The sequence below is a fragment of the Talpa occidentalis genome, unplaced genomic scaffold (assembly GCF_014898055.3).
Source record: "Talpa occidentalis isolate TD23 unplaced genomic scaffold, MPIMG_talOcc4v2.1 talOcc4.11, whole genome shotgun sequence".
Classification (NCBI taxonomy): Eukaryota; Metazoa; Chordata; class Mammalia; order Eulipotyphla; family Talpidae; genus Talpa; species Talpa occidentalis.
Genome location: NW_023601104.1, coordinates 97,892,566 through 97,913,396, shown reverse-complemented (window position 1 = coordinate 97,913,396; position 20,831 = coordinate 97,892,566). Strand labels below are relative to the sequence as shown.

General features: G+C 57.3%; 1 protein-coding gene across 4 annotated transcripts in view; it reads right to left on the bottom strand.

The window, feature by feature from the left end:
- Positions 1-1,559: 1,559 nt before the first annotated feature.
- Positions 1,560-20,831, bottom strand: part of SYNE3 (spectrin repeat containing nuclear envelope family member 3) — a 78,106-nt gene continuing 58,834 nt past the window's right edge. For 3 of the 4 annotated variants that reach the window (XM_037503964.2, XM_037503962.2, XM_054692670.1), the window contains 10 exons: positions 19,611-19,793; positions 18,414-18,557; positions 17,490-17,624; positions 15,950-16,111; positions 15,662-15,834; positions 15,110-15,239; positions 13,609-13,770; positions 11,523-11,672; positions 10,532-10,570; positions 1,560-3,906 (listed from right to left, as the gene is read on the bottom strand). In XM_037503964.2, coding sequence (XP_037359861.1) covers positions 3,709-3,906; positions 10,532-10,570; positions 11,523-11,672; positions 13,609-13,770; positions 15,110-15,239; positions 15,662-15,834; positions 15,950-16,111; positions 17,490-17,624; positions 18,414-18,557; positions 19,611-19,793 — 1,476 coding nt within the window. In that variant the 3' untranslated portion in view covers positions 1,560-3,708. The remainder of the gene's footprint in view (positions 3,907-10,531; positions 10,571-11,522; positions 11,673-13,608; positions 13,771-15,109; positions 15,240-15,661; positions 15,835-15,949; positions 16,112-17,489; positions 17,625-18,413; positions 18,558-19,610; positions 19,794-20,831) is intronic. The other variant, XM_037503963.2, reaches the window with a different exon arrangement.

Sequence of the window (20,831 nt, the reverse complement as noted above, 5' to 3'; positions counted from 1 at the left end):
AGTGGCGTAGTGGACCACGTGCCTGTGCACAGCCTCACCACCTCACCTGACCTATGTGGAGGGTGACATGAAGACGGGAGAGAGGAGAGCAGAAGGACCCCCGCCCCCATTAGCTGACTTCCTATGAGATGGAATCAGGACAGGATCCCCACTGGGCCAGGGACACAGGAGTGAAAGTCACATCCATAAGACTTCACAGGAAGCACTTGGGTCCCAGGATTCACAGAGCAGGGACCTTCCTGCCCCCCAGCCCAGGCCCGCTGAGGTCTCTTGGCTCCCCCTCTGGGGAGTTACAGTAGGCAAGAGGTGGGGAGAGGTAAGAATTTATACTAATTCCTAGCCAAACCCACCAATCCAAAGACACCAGTAGGGGAGCAACACATTCTTCCCATGAATCCTCATTCCTGGCGAGTAACGGTGTCATTCATTGTAAACTTGCAGCTTCTGAGACCCGCACCCAGTTTGCAGGCACAATGCACCCAAGTGTCCAGGTGTAGGCCCTCCTCTGCCCTCTGCCTGTCATTCACCTTGGCTGCCAGGCTGCAAAGGGACCCCAGCTGCCTTCCCCAGAAACTGCCCGGGGACGAGCATCCTCTGACTCCTGCTCCCTGCTGGGAACACCAGCAGCTGCCGAGGCAAAGCAATTGATAGCGAGTTGGAAGTGGGTCCCAGCACCAGACCCCATGTCCTTTGTTTTCGGGGCGGAAGGGGAATTATGTGTTCTCTGGGGATTGAGTGCAAGCAGCAAACCACTGCTGCACTTTCCACTGGGGCCGCTGACACCAGCCAGGGGCTGGCGCGTCCCAGGAGGACCCAGAGGCGCCAGCTCCGAGGTGGGTGGAAAGGCCGGCCTCCCTGAGCCTGGCAGGCGACAGAACAGGGGCCACCGCAGGGAAGCTGATGAGCCAGCCTCCTGCACCCCCTGGCCAGCAGAGACAGAGCTGCCTGCGCCCTGAAACCCACCCCAGCGGCTGCCAGGGCTGCAAGAAGCTCTCCTCCCAGGACTCTCGGGGCTCACCAACCTGGGTCCAGATCCCACGTCTGCACGGCCGGCGTCTCTATCTTTAGCCTCAGCTTCTGCTTCTTTAGAAGTAGAGGCAAAGTAGTACCAAGCCCTGAGTGGTGGTCAATAAAACATGGCTTCTCGTGCGCCTGGCCTAGGCCAGACACCCGCAAGCGCGAGACCCACGTGTTCTTTCTTTCTGGGTCCTTGTCCCTCTGCCTCCTGCTGCTGACACCTCAGGGGGCTCCCAGCCTCCCCTCCCAGCCGACCTTTACAAACACCTCCCCGCGACATGTGCCTTTCTGCTCCGAGCACAGACTGAGGACAAAGGGCAGGGAGCGGCCAGCTGGGGATGGCCGGGGGCGGCTCTGACCTTGCTCCCCAGGCTCCTCTCCCCTCCCCACTTCCCCCCCATCTCTCCTCCTCCTCCTCCTGCCCCATCCGCTCCCTCCCCTCCTTTGCTCTTCCTCTCACACACCCACCGCGCACCCACCGCGCACACGCCTCCGGGCAGGGCTAGTCACACCTCTGCCAACCTCTCACACTGGGGGCAGAGGCGGGATAAACACAGGCAGCGCCCACTGCTGTGCCTGATGGCACTTCCAGGCTCTTGGTCGTGGCTGTTCCAGAAGCTAGAAAGTCATAAAAATAATTGCACGTGCCTTAAGCAAAGAAGAATACACTTGACAAGCACCAGTGAATAGCTTGTTATATATTACAACTGTATTTATACGAAAGTCATGAAAATATCAATTTTCTTTTTTAAAAAAGGTATGCAAACAAGCAGATTCTATGGTATTATTATCAAAGTTTAAAAAATATAGAGACAACCCCCACCATCCCCAGGCCACAAGGCACAGCTGCTCCCTCCCCACAGGTAGCACACCTGTCAGCAGGTAGCACACCTGACAGCAGGTAGCACACCTGTCAGCAGGTAGCACACCTGATAGCAGGTAGCACACCTGACAGCAGGTAGCCTGCTCTTCTTTAGGAAGCTACTGGTATGAGGGGGTTGGGCAGGGCACCACCAGGGGGCAGTGGTGACCGGGGTCAACTCTGGACTTGCTCTCTTGCTGTGTGGCCCTGGGGACGTTAATTCCCCTCTCTGGGCCTCAGCCATCCAGCCTATGGAGGGGCAGAGCGGGAGTGGCATCACCTTCCAGGTCTGATGGCAACCAGGGAGCACCTGGGCACGACTGCTAGGCCCGGTTTCCAGGGAAGTGGTCACTTGTGGGGACACCGGCCGGAGGCTTGACTTCTCAATAGGCAAGAGGAGCCTGGGTCCCGGGTCAGCGCCCAACACTGTCCTCAGCAGTTCCTGCCAGAGGCCCGGCTTCTCCTTCCTCTCTGCAGGGGCCTAGGGCAGGGCTGGGGCTAGACAAGGGGGTGGGTGAACTGAAGGCAGCCGGGAGGGCTCCGGGTCGGGCCGACTCTTCCCGGGCCCTCAGTTTCCCCTTGGTGTAAAGGGCCTTTCTGGCTCTACCACCTCTTGAATCCAAAGGCCTGAAGAATCCCTTCTTGGCCTCCTGGTTGCAGCTGAACAGAGAACCTCGATTTGTAAAGAGCAGGCACCACGCATTTTCTTTAAAAGGAAACCATCATGTTGATGTAGTGATCCAGTTATAAAGCACTTAGGACCCTTTGGAATCCCCAGGAGGCGGGGACGTGTGTCCAGCCTCAGGGCGCTCCCCGGTGTGTCAGGCCTCGCTGGCCTAGACCTGGGTTTGGGCCCTGGGCCCCTGGTGGGGACGTGCTTGGCACAGAGGACCAGCCTCTTCCCAACATGGAGGGTGAGGCCCTCAGGAGCTGCTCCATGTCTTGGGCCCTTGTTCCCTGGTCCCTGGTGGGGCAGGCACCCACCTCGTGTCCCTTCAGGGGGAGTCGCTGGCGATGCACACTCAGCCCGATAGTGGGGAGGCACAGTCTCCCTGACAGCCGGGCTGCGGCTGTGGAACGCTGACCACCGAGTCTGTCACCTCCTTTCTCCCACAGCAGAACGATCCAAGCAGGGTGTGACCCTGTCCTGGAGCCTCGGCGGGGGGCTTGGTCTGCACTGAGCAGTGGGGTGCAGGCCCTTCCATTGTGCTTCTGCAGGGCTGAGCTGCCCTCTGCCTGTCCTCCCTGGGTGTCGCTCTACTTTTCCTGCCGTCACTGGGCCTGCCTTCATGGTCCCGATCCACAGCGGGCCTTCCGCTGCCCTTGGGAGTGCTGGACCCGCAGGTGGTTCTTGCAGAGTCCCTGGGCGCTGCATGAGGCCTGCACAGCTCCTCTGGGGTCACAGCTCAGACACCTTTTCACTTAACATCAGGGTTTGGGCTTCTGCCTAGATTTCCAGAGAAGGCTACAGTGCCCGCTTTCCAGGGCAAAGACAGGCTAAGGGGGAAAATCAGACCAGAGGGCCGCTAGGGGCTCCCCCTACCAATGGAGATCTCATATAAAACTATACATACCGAGCATTTCCATAGCGCATATAAAAATTCTATACATTATTCTCTCGTCACACACAGTCCACATTTGGTATAAATAGACCGACACAACACTGTATAAAAAGTCCTTTGTCCCGGGGCATCGCTACAGTAGTTACCCTGATGTGGCCTCAGGTCCAGAGTCAGGCTGACCTGACACTGCCCAGTGTCCCGGTGTCCTCATGGGAGCCCTGAGCAACGGCTGCAGCGGAGGCCGGAAGGCCACCCGGGGCTGTGGGGCTAGGTGGGCGGGGGGCCATGGTAGCGCAGCATGAGCCGGAAGGAGCGGGCGAAGGTGTTGGCCAGGGTGCAGCTGCGGCCTTCGCGCCCGGCGGGCAGCATGAAGAGCAGCAGCAGCAGCAGCAGTAGCAGCAGCTGCAGGGGCAGCGCCACACGGCACACCTTCCAGAAGCAGGAGCCCAGCCCTCGCCGCCGAGTCTGCAGAACCAAAGAGGGAAGCGTGAGCAGGCACAGGGGCTGGGGCTGGAGGGGGCCTTGGGCAGCGCCCCCCCGGACAGGCCTTCTGCACATGTCTCAGTCTTCCCATCTGGAAGTGGGGCTCATGTGAGTTTTGCCAGAAAGAAAAATCCCTGGGGTTTTTGCAAACCATTCAAGGCCTTCAGTAAAGTCACAGACTCTGGCAGTTACTCTAAGTCTTTGGCTATGAGAGTGGGGCTGGGGGGACATTGGGGAGGGCACTCAACTTCTCTGAACTTCAACTGTCCATCCACACAGAGGGGTCAGAATGGCACCTACCTGCCAGGGCTGGGGCACTTGAAGCTGCTGCCCCTATTACTGTGCACCATTAAGAGCGCGTCTAAAGCACGGTTGTCTCACCACCTGTCACCCTCATCGTCACCACCACCACATCCCTCCTGCTCCCTGCCATCGCCTCCTCTTTCATCGACACCACCAGCGTGACCTGAAGGTCCGACTCACAAGTCCAGACGCCTAGTGGACTTCTTTGCTGTGATGTCCATGAAAGTAGCCAAAGAACGTTTCCTAAATTCCAGAGGGACAAGCAACTTCCAAGCAGCAAAGGATCAAGAGCTGAATGCCCAGGAAAAAGAAGCCCCGTGGCCGAGGGGCAGTGGAGTGCTGGGCAGGGGCCCGGCCCAGAGGACCAGGCTGACCGGGTCTTAACACAGCCTCTGTCATGGACTCACTGGGTGACCCTGGGCCAGCCCGCAGCCTCGCTGAGGCCCCATTTTCTCCGCGGCAAAATGGGAATAAAGCACCATGTGCCGGATGGCGTGACTCAGAGCAAAGCGTCAGTGGGGATTTACATGCTAGCTCACAGTAGCTGGGATCTGCTTAGAAGCACCTGCCGTTAGTGCAGAATATGCTGCTGGTTCACAAAGGTTCCCCCTCCAGGCGCCACGAGCTACAGTCCGGACATGAGGGTGGGGGCGACGTGAGGCGATGATGACGGGGGTGGTGGTGGTGAGAAAGCAGGGCCCAGCCTGGCCCATCCGTCTCTCCGCCTCTCAGACCTGAGTGGCCACACTCCCCTGCCCCAACCACCTCCACATAAAACATTTGACCCCGTGGTTTCAGCCTTAAATATTCCCACCTGCCAGAGTCCTTGGCCAGTGACCTTGAGAAAACACACCTCTAATCATGCACGGGACAGAGAAGCAATTCCGGCCACGCTATTTCAGCGGTGACCTTGGGAGCAGGGGTGCGGGGTGATGACTCCCGCCAGCACGGAGTGGGGCGTGTCCTCAGAGACGCGGCTCCTCCACAGCTGCCCGGGGGTCAGGCCTGCCCGGGCTGTGGTCTCGCCCACTCGCTGGGCTCGGGTGAGGCCGCCTCAGTCTGTGGGGGCTCTAATCGGACTCCCCGACATTTCATGTTGGTGGCGCCTGATTTCAAATCTCTGACCCGCCCGGGAGAGGAAAGAAGCCCCAGGTGTGGGTTTACACCGCAACTGAACACCTGTAATGAATGGTCCCCTCAGGTGGAGAATTGGCTTCCAGGTGCCCTCTCTCTGTTCTTCTCCATTCTCAGAGCTGATGCTCCTTTGAGCACCCTCTGGGGGAGCCCTCTTTGACGGTCCAAGCTGTGTCTGCCTTTCCAAGTGCTGACAAGGGAGGTTTCCTTCAAAGGACTCCGCTGCCTGCCCAGTGGCTGTTCCCCTGGAGCTCATGGCTTCACTTTAAGGGACCTGGAGTCCAAAATGCCCTTCTGATTCCCAAATCTTCACACACACACACACACGCACACGCACACGCACGCACACACACACACACACACAAATAGACACCAACAACTGTCTAAGAAGACAATGAAGAAATCGGCCATCTCTGTTCTCCCCAGACCTGGGGGTTCTCGGCACCTCAGTCTCCCCAGAAAGTACTCCCTGCGTCCCAGCAGCTCGAGTGACCCAAGCAGAGAAGGGGCTCCCGCGGGAAGGGGTGAGTCGGGATGGAGGACGAGGCTGCACAGCGCGTGGCGGGAGGAGGAGCATCTGTGGGCGGGAGAGGCTCAGTGGAAACCAACAGCGGCTCTTGAGTTTTGAATTCAGATGAGTCTGTCACAGAGAATGTGGCCTGGGCTGGGGGAGGGGGAAGGTCCAGAGTCCTGGGCTCTAGCCCTGTTGTGTCACTTCCTAGCTCTGTGACCTAGGACAGGTCACTTGGCTTCTCTGAGCGTCAGGTTCTCGGTGGGGGGGGTGGGGGAGAGGGTGGCTGGGGGGTTGAGGGGGGTGACGTCTGCCTGCCAAAGCTGGAAGGGTGAACATGGTGGCCCTTGCTTAACTTGCTGTGCATAGTAGGTGCTCAATAAACGCCCGTTCTCCCCTAACAGATGGATCCCGGGCAGGTGGGCAGCTCCTGCCAGAGCTGCAGCTTCCCACTGCCAGGGACCAGGCACCACCAAGCTCCCCAGTCCCATCAGGGAGGAAGGCGCTGCTCTTAAATGCCGCCTCTCAGCCCCCTGAGACCCTCACATCCCCCTCCACGGGGCTTCTGCACAGACTGACCCTCCTGTGTGGAAAACTCATCGCCCTCCTTCTGGTTAGTTCCTGACCAGGGTCGGGGTGGACACTGAGCTCCCATTGTATAGTCTTAGGGCACCTTTCCTTTGCAGTATGCCTGCGTCCCTTGGTCTCTCTGGGGTCCACTTTAGTTGTCTGCGGCAACCCCCGTCATTTGCACGGAGTGAATGAAGACTAGGGAAGGACCCTTTCTGCGCATCTGGCGGCCTGCGCCTCCCTCGGGGCCCGTGATGAGACATGCAGACCCTGGCTGACCCCTGGCTGTCAACGGTGCTCTCTGTCCTCACGGGTCACCCGGAACATCCGGGCTCTACACTGTGACACCGTGACAGTGCCCACCACGGCTCTGTCCTCAGCTCTCCACGGCTCCTGGGCCCCCCAGAGCTCCTGCCCAGCAAAGTGATGAAAAGAAAGGAGCTATCAAGTCATGAAAAGACACAGAGGAAAGTTAGATGCATGTTACTAAGTCAAAGAAGTCACTCTCAAGAGGCGACATACGGTACGGTTCTGACATTCGGGGAAAGGCGAGCCGTAAGGACAGTGCAAGGGTCAGAGGTTATCAGGGCTGGGCAGGGGGAGAGCAACAGGAGGAGCCTAGAGGACGTCAGGGCTGCAAGATGCTTCATGATGCTGTAACGGTGGGTAAATGGCACCGTCTGCGGTGAGTTCATCAAAACTCTCAGCACACACAGCGCGAGGCGGGCACTAAGTTAGCAGGGACGTCATCGTGCTGATGGGCGGTGCGGGCTCGCGGACTGTAACGAACGTGTCACACGCAGGCAAGGGGGCAGAAACAGGGGAAACTGCCCCAAAAAGTCTATTTTTTTTTTTTTTGTAAACTATTGAGAAAGCTCTAGAATTCTGTATATGAGCTGTGGCCTAAGTACTAGTGTTTCATCCACACTGAATCTTATCAACACTGATTCTACCAGCTGGAGGGGAGGGCTTGGGGAGGGGGGAGAGACAGAGGTGGAGGGAGGGAGGAGCAGACTGACCCATGGCGAGATCTGAAAAGAGCAGCCGGGACAGCCGTGAGCAGGGACACGGTCACTGACCCCGCGGTCACCTAGAGGCCAAGGAGAAGCGCACAGAAATATGTTCCTCGTCGAGAGAAGCAGCAGCTACTGGTGACGTGGCTGGGGTGAATTTCAGAGGCACTGGTGGGCACAAAGGCAGGTGGGCTGAGCACCAGCAGGATGAGGAGAGAGACTGCAAAGACAGACGAACTCTCTGGAGTTCAGTCGTCAAAGTCAAGTCTCAGGAACCTACGTCCACGGTCCTGGCAATGGCTCTTTTGCAAATCAGTGCTGGCCAGTCGCTCTGGGCTCCCCGGCTGAGCGAGACAGTCTGGGGCGACACACGGCAGGTAGTCTGGGGCTGCCTCTCTCTTTCTGAAGATGAGACACAGCCCAGCCCCAGCAGAGCCCAGCTCTTCAGCTAAGAAACAGCCAAAGTGACCAGCCCCCAGCGTTGCACAGTGAATCGCGGGCTCCAAAGTCACGCTACGTCCTTTCTGCCCCCAGCCTGACCTGGATCATGGTCACAGATAAAACGGGGCCAAGAGGCCACTCTCCTCCAGCCAAGAGAAGGTGCTATGAACCGTGAGGACCAGGCTCGTTGGGGGGTGCGGGGGTGGGAGGACATGTAGCGCACAGCAGGGATTTTCAACATCATCACGGTCGTGGTGAGAGAAAGCTGCCGTCTAACAGGGAGACCCACTCCTGCTCCATAGATGCAGGACCTGGTCTTCCCGCCTACGATGCTAAGTGGCCACCATTAATACCGACCAAGAAAGAAAAGGACCAGGATGGGGGCTCACTGGAGATCGCCCCCTCCAGCTGGGCTGCACCATCCACTCAGCGGAAATGAGGAATCGCCTCACCTCCCAGAAAGGGAGCCAGGAAATTCACCGTGGCGCTGGGTGAAGACAGGGACGCGAATTCTCCCGAGAACATGCGTGGCAGGGGGGGCTCCCAGGGGGCTGATGGCAGAGACCAGCCACAGCCTGGGAGCAGAGACTTTCACGGAAAGACACGTCGGGTACTGTGTCTCGGGTGGGGGGGTGCAAACCCACATCCCTGCTGGGAGAACTAGACGGTACCCGGATTCCAGAGAGGTGGAACATGATGAGCCTTCAGGCCTAGGAAGACGTGTGCGGGCAAGTGAATAAAATGTCGCTCTGGGTAGCTCAGCCTCTGGCTCTGCCCCGAGAGGCCACAGCAGGCAGCACCGGGGAGGGGTCTGCCCCGACCCTGTCTATGGTGCATGGGCCATGCTGCCCAGGTGGCCCAGGCAAACAGATGTGTTTGCAAATCTCAACTAGTCGTTTGTCTCAGGTAGGACGACACCACTCCCTGGGCCCAGGCAGGAACTGTGGGGACTCCTGGCCATGGCGACTTCAAGAGCAATTACATTTCATGGGGCGGAGCGCAGTGGGCAGCCTGTCTGAGGGCACGGAGCTGGCAGTGTGTAGGCAGCTGCAAATTCAATAAATCGTAATGATTCTGTTGATACAAACAAGCAGGCTGGAGCCACTGACGTCGGTGGAGCATTCGATGACTTGGTGCACGGTGAGAAAAAAGCAGAGAACCAACGGCTCATAAATAATTAGCCTCGGTCAGGCTCCCCCTCCTGCTTTGGACTGAAAATAATATAGGGAATGTTCTGAAGCTGGCAGGATGACAACCTCTGCAGACAGCACCTACTTTCTACCCGTGTGTGTGCGTGTGTGCGCGTGCCTGCAGCCCTGCCAGAAGAAACAACACGAGCCCCAAACCAAAGGGGGGACGCCCCAGGAGTGCCCTTGCTGCAGAGAAGGTCCCCGGGTGCTCTGTCACATGGCAATCAAGAGCCTACTGTGTGCGGGCTCTGAACAGACATTCCCACCCTACCTCTAGGGCACCCCTTCTACTCCCTGGAAAGCCAGGTGAGGTGCCCCGCCCAGCCTCACACACCCTGATGGTGGGGCCCAGATGCAAATGTGGAGATAAAGCAGTTCTCAAAGTGGGACCCCCAGCCCAGCAGCCTCAGCCTCACCAGGGAACTTGCTAGAAATGCAGATTCTTGGACCATCCCAGCTGTTATAAATCAGAAGCTCGGAGGACGCGGCCCTTGAACGTGCTATCATACAAATAAGCCCCAGCTGGCTCTGCCATTGGCCCCCGGATCTCTTCTTCACAGCAGGCCAGGGCCTGTTAGCACAGGAGCCAGCAGCTCCACAAACTCAGAGCTTTGGCGGGTGCTGCCCATACACACAAACACGAGATGTGAGCACCATGGAGGGTGGGGAACCTGGTGTGCCAGGCACCTGGGTCACAGACTCGGCGGCGTGAGGGGCCTCGGCCCCGAATGCTATGGGGGGCGTGCCGGAGGCCCAGGCCATCATGAGCCATGCGTGGCAGGAAACAGACTTGTTCCTACAAAAGGTGGCGCTGGGACAGCAATCTCGTGGAGATTTGACAGAAGCGGGGAGACCCACCGGTCCCCAGGGGTGGGTCCCCAAGACACAATTTTGTCCACATGGGACAAAGAAGAGGCCCTGACTGTGATTTCACCAGCCCCTGCACACAGCTCGAGGCTGCTCACTATTATCATTGCTGTTAAGGTTATTGCCTTGGGGGCCAGGCGCCTGGGGGAGCTCTGAGCCTCCTGGGGGGCGGGGTGGAAACGTCTACTGGCAGGGCAGGAGCAGTGCCCACGTCTATGTCCTTGGGTTTGCCTGGAACCCCAGGTGTCCTGGGACAGCCCTGCTCTATGCCGGCGATCCCAGCATAATTACAGCAGTGTCCTCTTCCTCCCCACACTGTCCCATTTTGGACAAAAAAATCCCAGGGTTCCTCCTCTATCCAGTGCCAGTCACAGCTCAGTACAGCCTGGACCCCCTGGGGCTTCTGAGAGCAGGACCCCAGGGCCCAGCCCCCTGCCCCCAGGCGGACTCCCCATAAATGCTCCTCAGACCTCATGGAACATTCCAGAAAGGCCAGGAGCCCCATCCCAGCACCACAGGTCCACCGACCCTCCCGACGTCCTGCCCTCTAACTGTGCAGCAGATGGCAGACACGGTACCTTCTGGAATCCAGTCGGCTCCCCTGGAGAACTCTGCGTCTGTTATTTTAGGAAAGGAGAGGAAAAGGCAAAAAAAAGAAGTTAAGTGAGTGAAACTCAAATCCCAGCAGAGCCTGTAATGGAATATTCATTTTGTCAGGGGAGTGTTTCTTTAAAACTTCTGGTCATCTGGACAGGCTGAGCCAGCAGGCGATTCACTTAATGAGCTTTTTAACGCACTTCAGCCCCAGGTGGGGCCTTGTCTGGGCAGACGGGCCAGGCCCTGGCCGGGGCAGCGCTGACACCTAGTGGCCAGGACGGCAGCTTCAAGGTGAAGCTTGGAGTCTGGGGCTTGGGGGCTGAGAAGGGCCCCAGGTTCCCCACCCCCAGCCGAGTTAACCTCCATGCCTCAGTTTCCTCCTTGGTTCTCAGGGACTAACAACTGGACCCCCTTTCATTGGGTTGTTTATGAGGACAGAACATTAATAAAAGCGATTATTATGATTCATTTAGCGATCACTGTTGCTTTGTGTGAGGAGATACGGGGTCTAAGGTGCATAGTCACAAGCCACCTTCATGGAGGGGTGGGGTCCGATCCCAGGCCCCAGGCCCCAGTCCAGCAGGATCCTCCATCACCAGGTGGGGTGAGTGCTGGCTCTATCCCTTACTGGCCTGTGACCCTGGCGAGCCTCAGCAACCCCTCTAAGGCTGCTGCTACTATTCCTTTGGCAGAAGGCTGCTGTTGGACTGTGCAGGGTGAGGCATGTAGAGGTTGTGCTGTCATTCTGGAGGCATGTAGAGGTTGTGCTGTCACTCCAGTCTGATGGGGTGGCTCAATGGCCAGATCACATCCTACAAATCCTTTCTCTTCGACTGAAGTGGTCACTGCACTGGCCCATGGAGGCCCTATGGAGGCCCATGGAGGGTGAAGGGCTGATGACATTTCCCAGGAGAGTTTGGGTTAGCCACGGTCCATCCCCAGGACTGGGACCTGTGCATTCTGAGTACCTACCAGCAGATGTCTGGAGTCCTTGAGTTTGGACTTGTACAGCATCCACCGGTAGCGCAGGTCCTCCAACTCATCTGAAGTCCCCCTCGCTGGTCCAAGATGAAGAAGATTCTCAAAGAGCTGCTGACCTTCTGGTACCCGAGCCTCCAGGTCCTGGAGGGAAAACGTAGCATTGTTATGTGCCCCACCTGGCTGGCGAGGGAGCCAACCACATTTCACTTAGAACCTGTAAAATGAGAATCCCAGCCCTGCCAATTCAAGTCAAGGTCAGGCAGTGCCTCTCCAGAATGTTCCAGAATGGAACAGGATGAAAGGGGCAGCAGCACTACTGATCTCCCTGGTTACTCCCAAGTCTGACATTTTAGAACCAAGTCTGCCAGAGGCACGATCATCATGGTGAAAGCTTCATTGTTAAGCATGTCTCTCTGTTGGCGTTTTTAAGCCTGGCGGGTGATGCTGGGATTGGACGGACTTCTATCAAATCTTAATGCTGTGCTCCCCCGGGATGGCACCTTCTATCCTCAGGATTCCTGGGAGATAGTGTGATGTCGGGGGTGGGTAGGGCTCCAAATCCAGGAGCCTGGGTTTAAGTTCTGGTTTTGGACTCTGGTTCCACCTCAGCTGTATGATGTGGGGCAAGTTGTTTGGCTTCTAGGCGCCCACAGAACATGACATTAAAAGAGCTTAATGGGATGAGCTGCCAGTTGTCTGAGCTGCTGGGGTTGGGTGGTATTGGGCAGAGGAGGGAGTGGCCAGATAGGAGGTAGGAGGCTGGCAGGCAGGCCTTCCTGGGAAGAGTCCACTTGGCAACTAAGATCAAACCTCTCACTGAGGACTATCAAAAGCATTTAAAAGGCATCAAAGAGTTAGCCAAAGAACAAGCACATCAGGCCAAAACCTGGGAATGGATGAGAACCCAGAGGAGGAACCCAGGACATTTGACAATGTGGCAAAATTAGTTGTGAAACTGAGCTGTGCCCCTGGCAGCCTCCCTGGGCTCGGGGGACAAACTCGTAGTCCTGCAGAGTGGACACCCCGACCTCCCTCTCCTCTTAGCTTTGACGCCTAAAGGCAATACAGAAGTACACTTGGATTTGCAGTCTAGTTCCAAATCATCTCAGCAGTCCAGGGAATCTCAGGCCTGGAGCTTGGATTTAGTGGCTTCAACATGATAAAGCACCCCCCAGCCCTACCCCCTTGCCGGGCAGAAGCAAACAAAATCCTCTCTGGAGAAGAGATGACCCTTAATCTCCCACTACTCTCCCACCTTATTTGCCAAACGCCGCCCAGCACGCAAAGCAGCCACACACAGATACAAGGCACCAAGAACATAGACACATTCCTAGCGTGACTGAGACACTGGCATTATTTGACACTGTAAAACAGCTATATTTGCTGTGGTCAGACGTTAAAAGACAAGCTTCAATTTTTCAAGAATCTGGAAGCAATAAAAAGTGACAGAGCGGATTTTTGAAAGGACCAGGTAGACAGTCCAGCAGATAAACACACATCAAAGGTTAAGAACTTAAAAGACACATGCAGTAGTTCTTCCTGCCACACCCATGCCCTTTGCAGTGTGGCTTGGCCAGTCTCCCCGGCAACAGGCAGTCTGCTTGCCATCCCCTTGAACCTGGGCTGTGGGCCTTGGGACTTTCTTTGTCCAACCGAATGTAGGGGAATTATCATAGTGCTAGTACCTACGCTAAGTCTCAAAGGGCCTTGCCTGGACTCCTTGCTATCTTAGGCCTGCCTCTGCTAGAAGCCTGGGCTGCTCAGCACAACAGCCCACCACCCCCCAGATAAAACCACCCAACCGACCTGTAACTGACAGCCAACAACAGTAGGCTCCCTGCACAGCCGAGCTCAGCCTAACCTGCTAATCTTCAGAATCTAGTTACATAAATAGTTGCTCTTTTAAGCCACAAACTGCTGGGGTCGTTTGTTACACAGCAACAGCTAACTGACCAGGATACTTTACAGTATCCTCTGTGATACTTTGAAGGGCCCCTGGCCAGAGGCAGCCCTTTCTGTTGACAAACGCCCTGATGGCAAACACCAAAGGCAAAGGAGCCCTTCCTTGGGAACGAACCTGCAGCTTCATTTCTCTGGTCCTCACGTCCTGGGCTGTGGCAGTTTTCATGGCGATGATTCGAACCAACTTGGAATTTTCTACCTGCAACCACTGTTCAAAGTTCCTCAGGAGCTGGGGGAAATCTTCACGGTTGCTGCCTTCTTCCTGCAGAAGGTTTGCCTGCGTGAATGCACAGCAAGACCAAAACATCAGAGGTTCTGAAAACAGCCACTGGCCGTGTGTCTGAGGGGTTCCCTGTGGCAGGGGCACGTGATAAGGATGCCCGAGGAGCGAAGAGGCAGCATCAGGGAGGAAGACTGTCTCGCTGCTCAGCGTCTCCCTGCTTAAGGGCCACAGACTGTCCTTGCTGGCACCTCCCTGGTGGCCACCATCATCTCTTACCAGGATGGCTGACCAGGGGGTGCCTCTGGGGCTGGGTGATCTAAAAGGCTCTCAGCTGAGCTCTGGCTGACGTGTCCGTGGCTTCCCACGCTCCTGGATGTGCCCAGAGCCTGGGTAATGGCTCCGCCTGACCCTCAGCTTCCCTGTTGTGGAACCCCAGCCGCAGCCGCGTCATGGCCCCAACATTGGTGTCCCTCCCTCTGGCTCTCTGCACACATTCTCTGCTCCTCACACCCTCAGCATAAGGGTTCACCCACAAATCATTCCTCCCCCAAGGCATCGCTACCCCAGAATGGGCCCTGACCTCGCTGCAGCAGGCTTCCGGCGTCCAGCCCCCCACCATCGAGCCCTAGGCTCTTGGTAGACTCTTCTTCAACTGCCCGTGGCTCCCACTTCCTTGCTCCTCAGGGGCGAGGGCTCGCCTGGGGCTTGTTAGGACCGTGGCCCTGGGGCACCTGCTAGTCAGAATTAGCACCTAACGCAGGCAGGGGCACGTGCCCTCACGGAGAGCTCTGCACTGATTCCACCGCTCTGAGGGTCCCCAGTGTTCCTGTCTGGGTCACGCACCCCAGCTCCACCACAGCCCCCAAAACACAGTAACACACCTAGACGTTCTGGGGTGAAAGGATGAGTAAGACAAAGAAGGGATTCATATGTCCCCTTGGAAGGTGAGGAGTGCCTTCCTTCTCACGTGGCTCACGTGCCTAAAGGCAGCCGGGCCGGGCCGGGCCGGGCCGGGTGACGTGGTCAGAATTCTTTTCACAAAACACAACTTAAAGCACCAACCCCACCCCCCTCAAACTTGTGTGACTTCAGTTTCCAACCTGGGCTAGCCATGAGCTTTCAACCCTGACCCCTGGTCCCTGCGGGGGTGGTTGCCCCTGCTTCTGGGTGAGGGCCTCTCCGGCCGCGGGCTCCCGACCTTCTCGGGGGGCCTGGGCTGAGGTCTCCGAGGCTCTCCGTCCATTGACTCAAGTGCTCCTTGGGCTGCATCAGGAAAGGTCAACCCTGCAGGGGTGTGACCAAGTCCTTGCTGAGCTGGCAGGGAGGGGGCTTTGCTGGAGCCCCCCCGCACCCGACTCTGCACCTCCCCAGAGACCCCCCTAGGCTGACTCACCTGGCGGCGATGCCTGGGAATGGGATCCAGGGGGTTGATGAGAAATCCAGCCTTTGGGATGTTGTTGGTGAAAACCATTTTCTTCCCAGAATCCACTTCTGTCCTTTGCATCTTCTGGTTTCTGATGAGGCTGAGAAGGCAAATCAGTGCTGTCAACGAGGTGCCGTAATGGGGTCTCACCAGGCCACGGTGGGGGCTGAGAGGGTTGAACAGGGGCTCACATGCTGTGGGCAACTTCCGGTCCTTGCTAGCCAGCGCCTGTGCCTCAAGTTTTCCTGAATGCTCCCAAGGCACATGCACTTCCAGTTTCCCAGCTGAGAACCCCCCCTTCCCAGCATGCAGGTGCACACAGACCCAGAGGGCTTGGAGGCTGCTCTGCACTGGGGCGCTTCCCACTACTGCCCTGCCAGAGGGCCAGCTGAGCCCAACTGGAGACGCCTCAGCTGCCTGGGACTCCAGAACCCAGATGTCTGTGCCAGGAGCACCGTGGGGGGCTGCCTTGATGGGGAGAGGGCGATGCCCGAGACCAGGCTCAGGCCCAGAGCCTCTCACCTCAGCAGGCTCTCCTCCAGCAGCTTCAGGGCCTGCCAGGACTCTGCCAGCTCCGCCAGCTCCAGCTGCACCGCAGTGGCCCCTTCCCGGGAGGAATTCTTCATCACCAGCCGGCCCTGTGCTTCGATCAGGAGCAGCTGGGCCTCCCTCTCCGGGAACTCAGCCAGCAGCCTCTGAGGACACACACACACAGAGTGAGGTCCAGGCGGGGGCCTCTGCACCCTCTCCGGGGAGCTGTGGCCTCCCAAACCTGCTGGGGATGCAGAGGGGCGGGATCTGGGCTCTTACCTGGACTAGGACCTCCCGGGACTCAGCATCCCAAGGGCCTGCATCCCCCCGGTATGACTCCAGTTTCTGAGTGACTGCGGCCATCCACTGTCTCAGCTCCAGCAGCTTGTGGCTGAAGGCGCAGTGTTCCCGCACGCGCTGTCTGCATGCATCCACCAGGTCCTGCGGCACAGCCCCGAGGGGCCAGGGCACAGTGAGCACTGGCTGACAGTAAGATCTGGGTCCCTTGTGCCCTGCTGGACCCCAGACCTGCTTGGGCCCAAGGAGAGATGGTCCCAGGCCGCCCCGCCCAGCAGGAACAAGGGAGACAGGTCCCTCCTTCTGCTTGGAGCAGAGTTTATCAGGGCAAGACAGGTCTGGTTTCAAACGCCTCCAAGCCTGTCCTACTTTCATGGAAAGGGCCACGTCTGGATGAGGGTGTGGGCAATGGGTGCTATTGTCCACTGCCACGGCACAGCCACTTGGGAAAACAGAAGACGGGCATCACATGACCCCACCATTTCCCCCGGGGGGTAGACGCAAACACGTCTTCACCAACAGCATGAGTGGGGTGTCGCTTGTAAGAGCCCCAACTGGAACATTACCCATGTGCCCTCAACAGCGGAATGATAAATACCCTGAGGTCTAGCCCCACATGGACTATTTTACAGCCACCCAAATGAATAATCTAGGCAACAACCTAATACAGCCTTATAGATAAAATTACAGCCCTCGAGCAGACCACTTAGCTATTCACGGCATTATTGTATTATAATTGCTTCCTTTTAAAGTCTCTTTTCTAGTTTAGACGTTACATTACACTTAAGGTGTGCGGGTAACACACTGTCTGTGAATTTCAAAGACGTCAGGCGCATTTGTTAGTGACGGACGGTGGAGAACCCAGCCTTAGACTGTTTCCTTGCGGTGTGGCTGCCCGAGAGCTGGCCTGGCACTCCTGGGGCACTAGTCACTGCAGACCCAGGGCTCCGGCAGAGTCAGTGTTGGGTGGGGCCTGAAACCTGCATTTTAACTTGTTGGCAGGTCCATTTTCAAGGAGCCTCTCCAGCACCATTCCCCTGGCTGCAGGGGAGCCAAGGCTGGGCCCGCACCAGAGAAGAACCAGGTGGCCACTAGAGGGCGCTGCAGGTGAGGCCCTGGCTCAGCCTTTCCACCTGAAACTCACCCAGCAAGCAGGAAGGTGTCTCCCTGGCAGGCCCCACAGGGTCTGAGCAGCCTGCCCTGCTCGCTGGGTCCTGGGCGCAGGTGGGATTTATTGGCTGGTTGGCTTGCTGACTCATTGTCCATCTACCCTCGAGAACGTAACACCTCCCCCTCTCGGGCAGAGTCTTGGCCATCTTATTTGTGTTGCCTCATCCTCAGGGCCCAGGACACTACCTGGCATGCAGGTGGTGCTCAGTGATTATACGCTGAGTGAGCAAGGAAGGAAAGAAAGGCAAGAGAAAAGGGTTGGAAGGAATGAAGGAAGATAAGGGGGGATGAGGCCTCAGGAGCTTGGACTCCAGGGCCTGGTGTCTGCCACGGCACAGGCTCCAGCCCTTACCTCCAGTGTCCTCTGCAGGGCCTGGCAGTCGGCAGAAAGCTGGTCCATCTTGTGCTGCTGGCCAAGGTTCCCCTGGATGAGAGGCCTCGCAGCCTCCACCTGCGCCCCCAGGTCCAGCCCCTCTTCCTGCAGGCCCTGAGTAGAGCAAGGAGGGAGTGGAGTCTCTCATCACAGAAGCTGATGTGGGGACTCTGGGGGAGTCTGAGGGGATCCCCTCCCCTCAACTACACCATCATGGCCACCGAATAGGCCCACTCTCTGGGCCAGTGAGAGTTTGCGATGAAACAAACTCTGCCCAAGACCCGAGGTGCTTGTGCGGGGAGGGCTCTGGGCTCTTCTTGGTGAAGAATCTCAGCCCTGGCCGCTCCTAATGAAGAATCACACCCCTGCTTGAGTGTTCAAGCCCTGAATGCACCATTTTTAATGTCCTTTAAAGAAAACTCTCGAGTTTAGTATGAGCCCTGCTAGGGTTTTAAATAGACGGCTGGTATAGCATGTGTATTTAAAAACCAGTAAGCTCCTGATCCAGGCAACAATTATCAATGATCAGCCTATGGTATTTTACAACATTTATTCTTAGCCCCCAAATCAGCTTATTTCACCGAAGGCCTCTGGTTTCATGAGGAACACTTAGCAGAGCAATTTAAAAAAAAAATTGAAGTTAGACTTGGGGACCAGAGTCAGCAAAGGCACAGCTTATCATTTTGTTGGGCTCAAGGACAGCAGTTGGCAGGTGCTAAAGGCCCTTCTGAGGCAGGAGCCATCAGGTAAATCAGCAGTGTTGATAGGAAATTGGGTCTTAAAAGAGGGGCTCGCTCTGTGCTGGGACAGCCACAGCTTTGCGAGATACAGCCTCCCGAGGGCAGCTGCTTTGGGGGCAGTGAGCACCTGGCAGGGGCAATGCAGGCCCCACCGACTCCTTACCTGCAACCTTGAAAGCTGGGCCTGCTTCCCAGGAAGGTCCCACTGAAGCCCATCCTCGGCTTGGACCCTGATTTGGAGGTCCCAGAGCTTTCTCTGCAAGGGCTCAAAAGCCGCCCCAAAATCTTTGTGCTGAGCAAGCAAACTCTGCGGAGACACAGAAGGGGCACGTAGCAGTGAGTTTGCCGCCACCCCACCCCGCCCCTGCCACCCCGTCCCGGGCTCCTGCTTGCACAACCGGAGATTCACAATCCAGCTGCCCCTTCCTGCCCTATCTTGCCCAGCTCATTTCCATTTAGGTGTCACCTTCTCCAGGAAGACTTCCTGGAGCTCTGGAGGGGGTTGACACTCCTCCCGTGGTGACTTCACACAACAGTCACTCTGGCCTCTAGGACAGGGACTGGCAAACTATATCTGGTACCACACACCCCACATCCCACCAGAGTCCTGTTTTGTAAATAATGTTTTCTTGAACACGCCCGTGCCTTTCCAGCTGCTTGCCTGCGCCACCGCGAGCCGAGCAATGCAGCAGACAACATCTGCCTGCAAACCGAAAAGGCTTGCTAGGTGCTCGATGCTGGGATTAGCTGGGATCAGCTGGGATCACAGATGTGCAGCCCTTAGCAAGTGCCAGGCCCCTAATCAGTTCCTCCAGATCACAGCTGTGGTCACCTGACCAGAGATTCGGCATTTGTCACGTCATAGCCTACACTGTCCCCAACAGGCCATGTTATGTCCTTGGCTTAGTGCTGTCACTTAGCACCTTGTCCCTCTTAGTGATGGCTTCCAGTTCTCCGGGGGTTGAAAATGGACATTTTTCTCTGTGTTTTCTTTCGACATCCCCCCTCCCTCGGCTGCCCCCAGCTTACCTTGGAGGACAGTTCCAGTTTGTTTGTTTGTTTTTTTAAATAACGATGCACTTAATATAGGGGTGGGGCCACTACATTAAAAGTTTTGCTGTAAGCAGAAAAACAGCGCCTCTGCATTGTAGTGTCCAGGGGCAGAGGACAGACGGCTACAAAACCCGGGGGAGGATCCCCAATAATCCCACCCAGTTCACAGATGCGGGGGTTCAGGGATGGGGCGAAGTCCAGGGCCACACCGTGGCAGGTGGTGCAGCCGGGTCGGGACGCACCAGAGGGCAGCCAGAGGGCAGCTACCCCGTGTCTGGGCTCCCTTTGGGCGCGCGGCCCTGCTCACCTGCAGTTTGCTCTTCCTCTGCAGAAGGCTGTTGTGCAGCAGGTCTCGGTCTCTCACGGAGCTCACCACCTGCTCCAGCAGGGCCGCGGCTCTCTCTGGGCCAAAGATGCTGCCCAACAGGTCTCTCTTCAGCTGCAGCATCGTCAGCTGCTCCTTCAGGCGGGAGCTCTCCGCCAGCGCCGCCTGCAGGAGATGGGCCTCCGTGAACCTCAGGGACTCGGGGGACAGAGGGTGGGGGCAGGCCCGGGGCACAACCGAGGAGAAGGCGGCTGTGGGTGTGCGCCAGGAGGTCTGAATTTCTGGTCAACTTGATTCCTTTCCCATCCCCCACATCCTGCTCAGCACCAAAGCCAGGGCCGAGCTCTGCCTCCTACGTGTCCCAGAAATCCAAGCCCTACTATCCCTCCTGCCTCTGACCGTGCCACTGCCTCAGGCCCTTGCCCCTGGTCTAGGAGCCCTGACCCCCCTGCTGCCCCCAGCATCTACCCTCCACCCGCAGCAGAACACAAGCTACCCACTCGGTCCTCAATGATGTCCCCCCACCAGCAGCCCAAACACACACAAACACACACAAAGGTGAGGCCCCCAGGTGAGGGGCCCAAACACACACAAACACGCTCCCAGGTGAGGCTGCTCGGAGGAGAGCGGGGGGGGGGGTGGCCCACAGGACCCCAGCCAGGAAAGGTGAGGCCCTGTGGCTTAAGAACTGGAGAGAAAACAAATTCTTGTTCCAACTTGAACATCAAGTGAAAAATCAGAGGGTAGACACCCCAAAATGCAGGCCCTAGTCTACTGGCAGAGTGGGGACGAGTAACCCCAGTTAATGGTTCTCAGCAAATCCAGGTTGCCCAGAAACCATGATGGAGACAGTCTCCCAACGTGCAGATGGCAGTCCTCTGGCTCGCGGGGTGACTTTCTTCTCCACAAACCTTCACAGGCTCCCGGTGGGCACAGCTTTTGTCATCACAACGAGAGCCGGCACGAGCTGGGCTCACATCTCTGATCGCACGTCTCTTCCTGCCCTACACGCCTCAGAATCCCGTGACCCCAAAGCATGTTATGACCTGAAGCCCACCAGAGCATCAGGCAGTGTTCACAGGTGAGTCAGCCACCCTGTTGACAGGAGTCAACTGTTCACCCAACAGGCAGAGCACCTCTCCCTCACTGGCCGCCAGGATTGTATTTGAGTGGCTAAGTGCCCGGTTATGGGGTCTACATTAG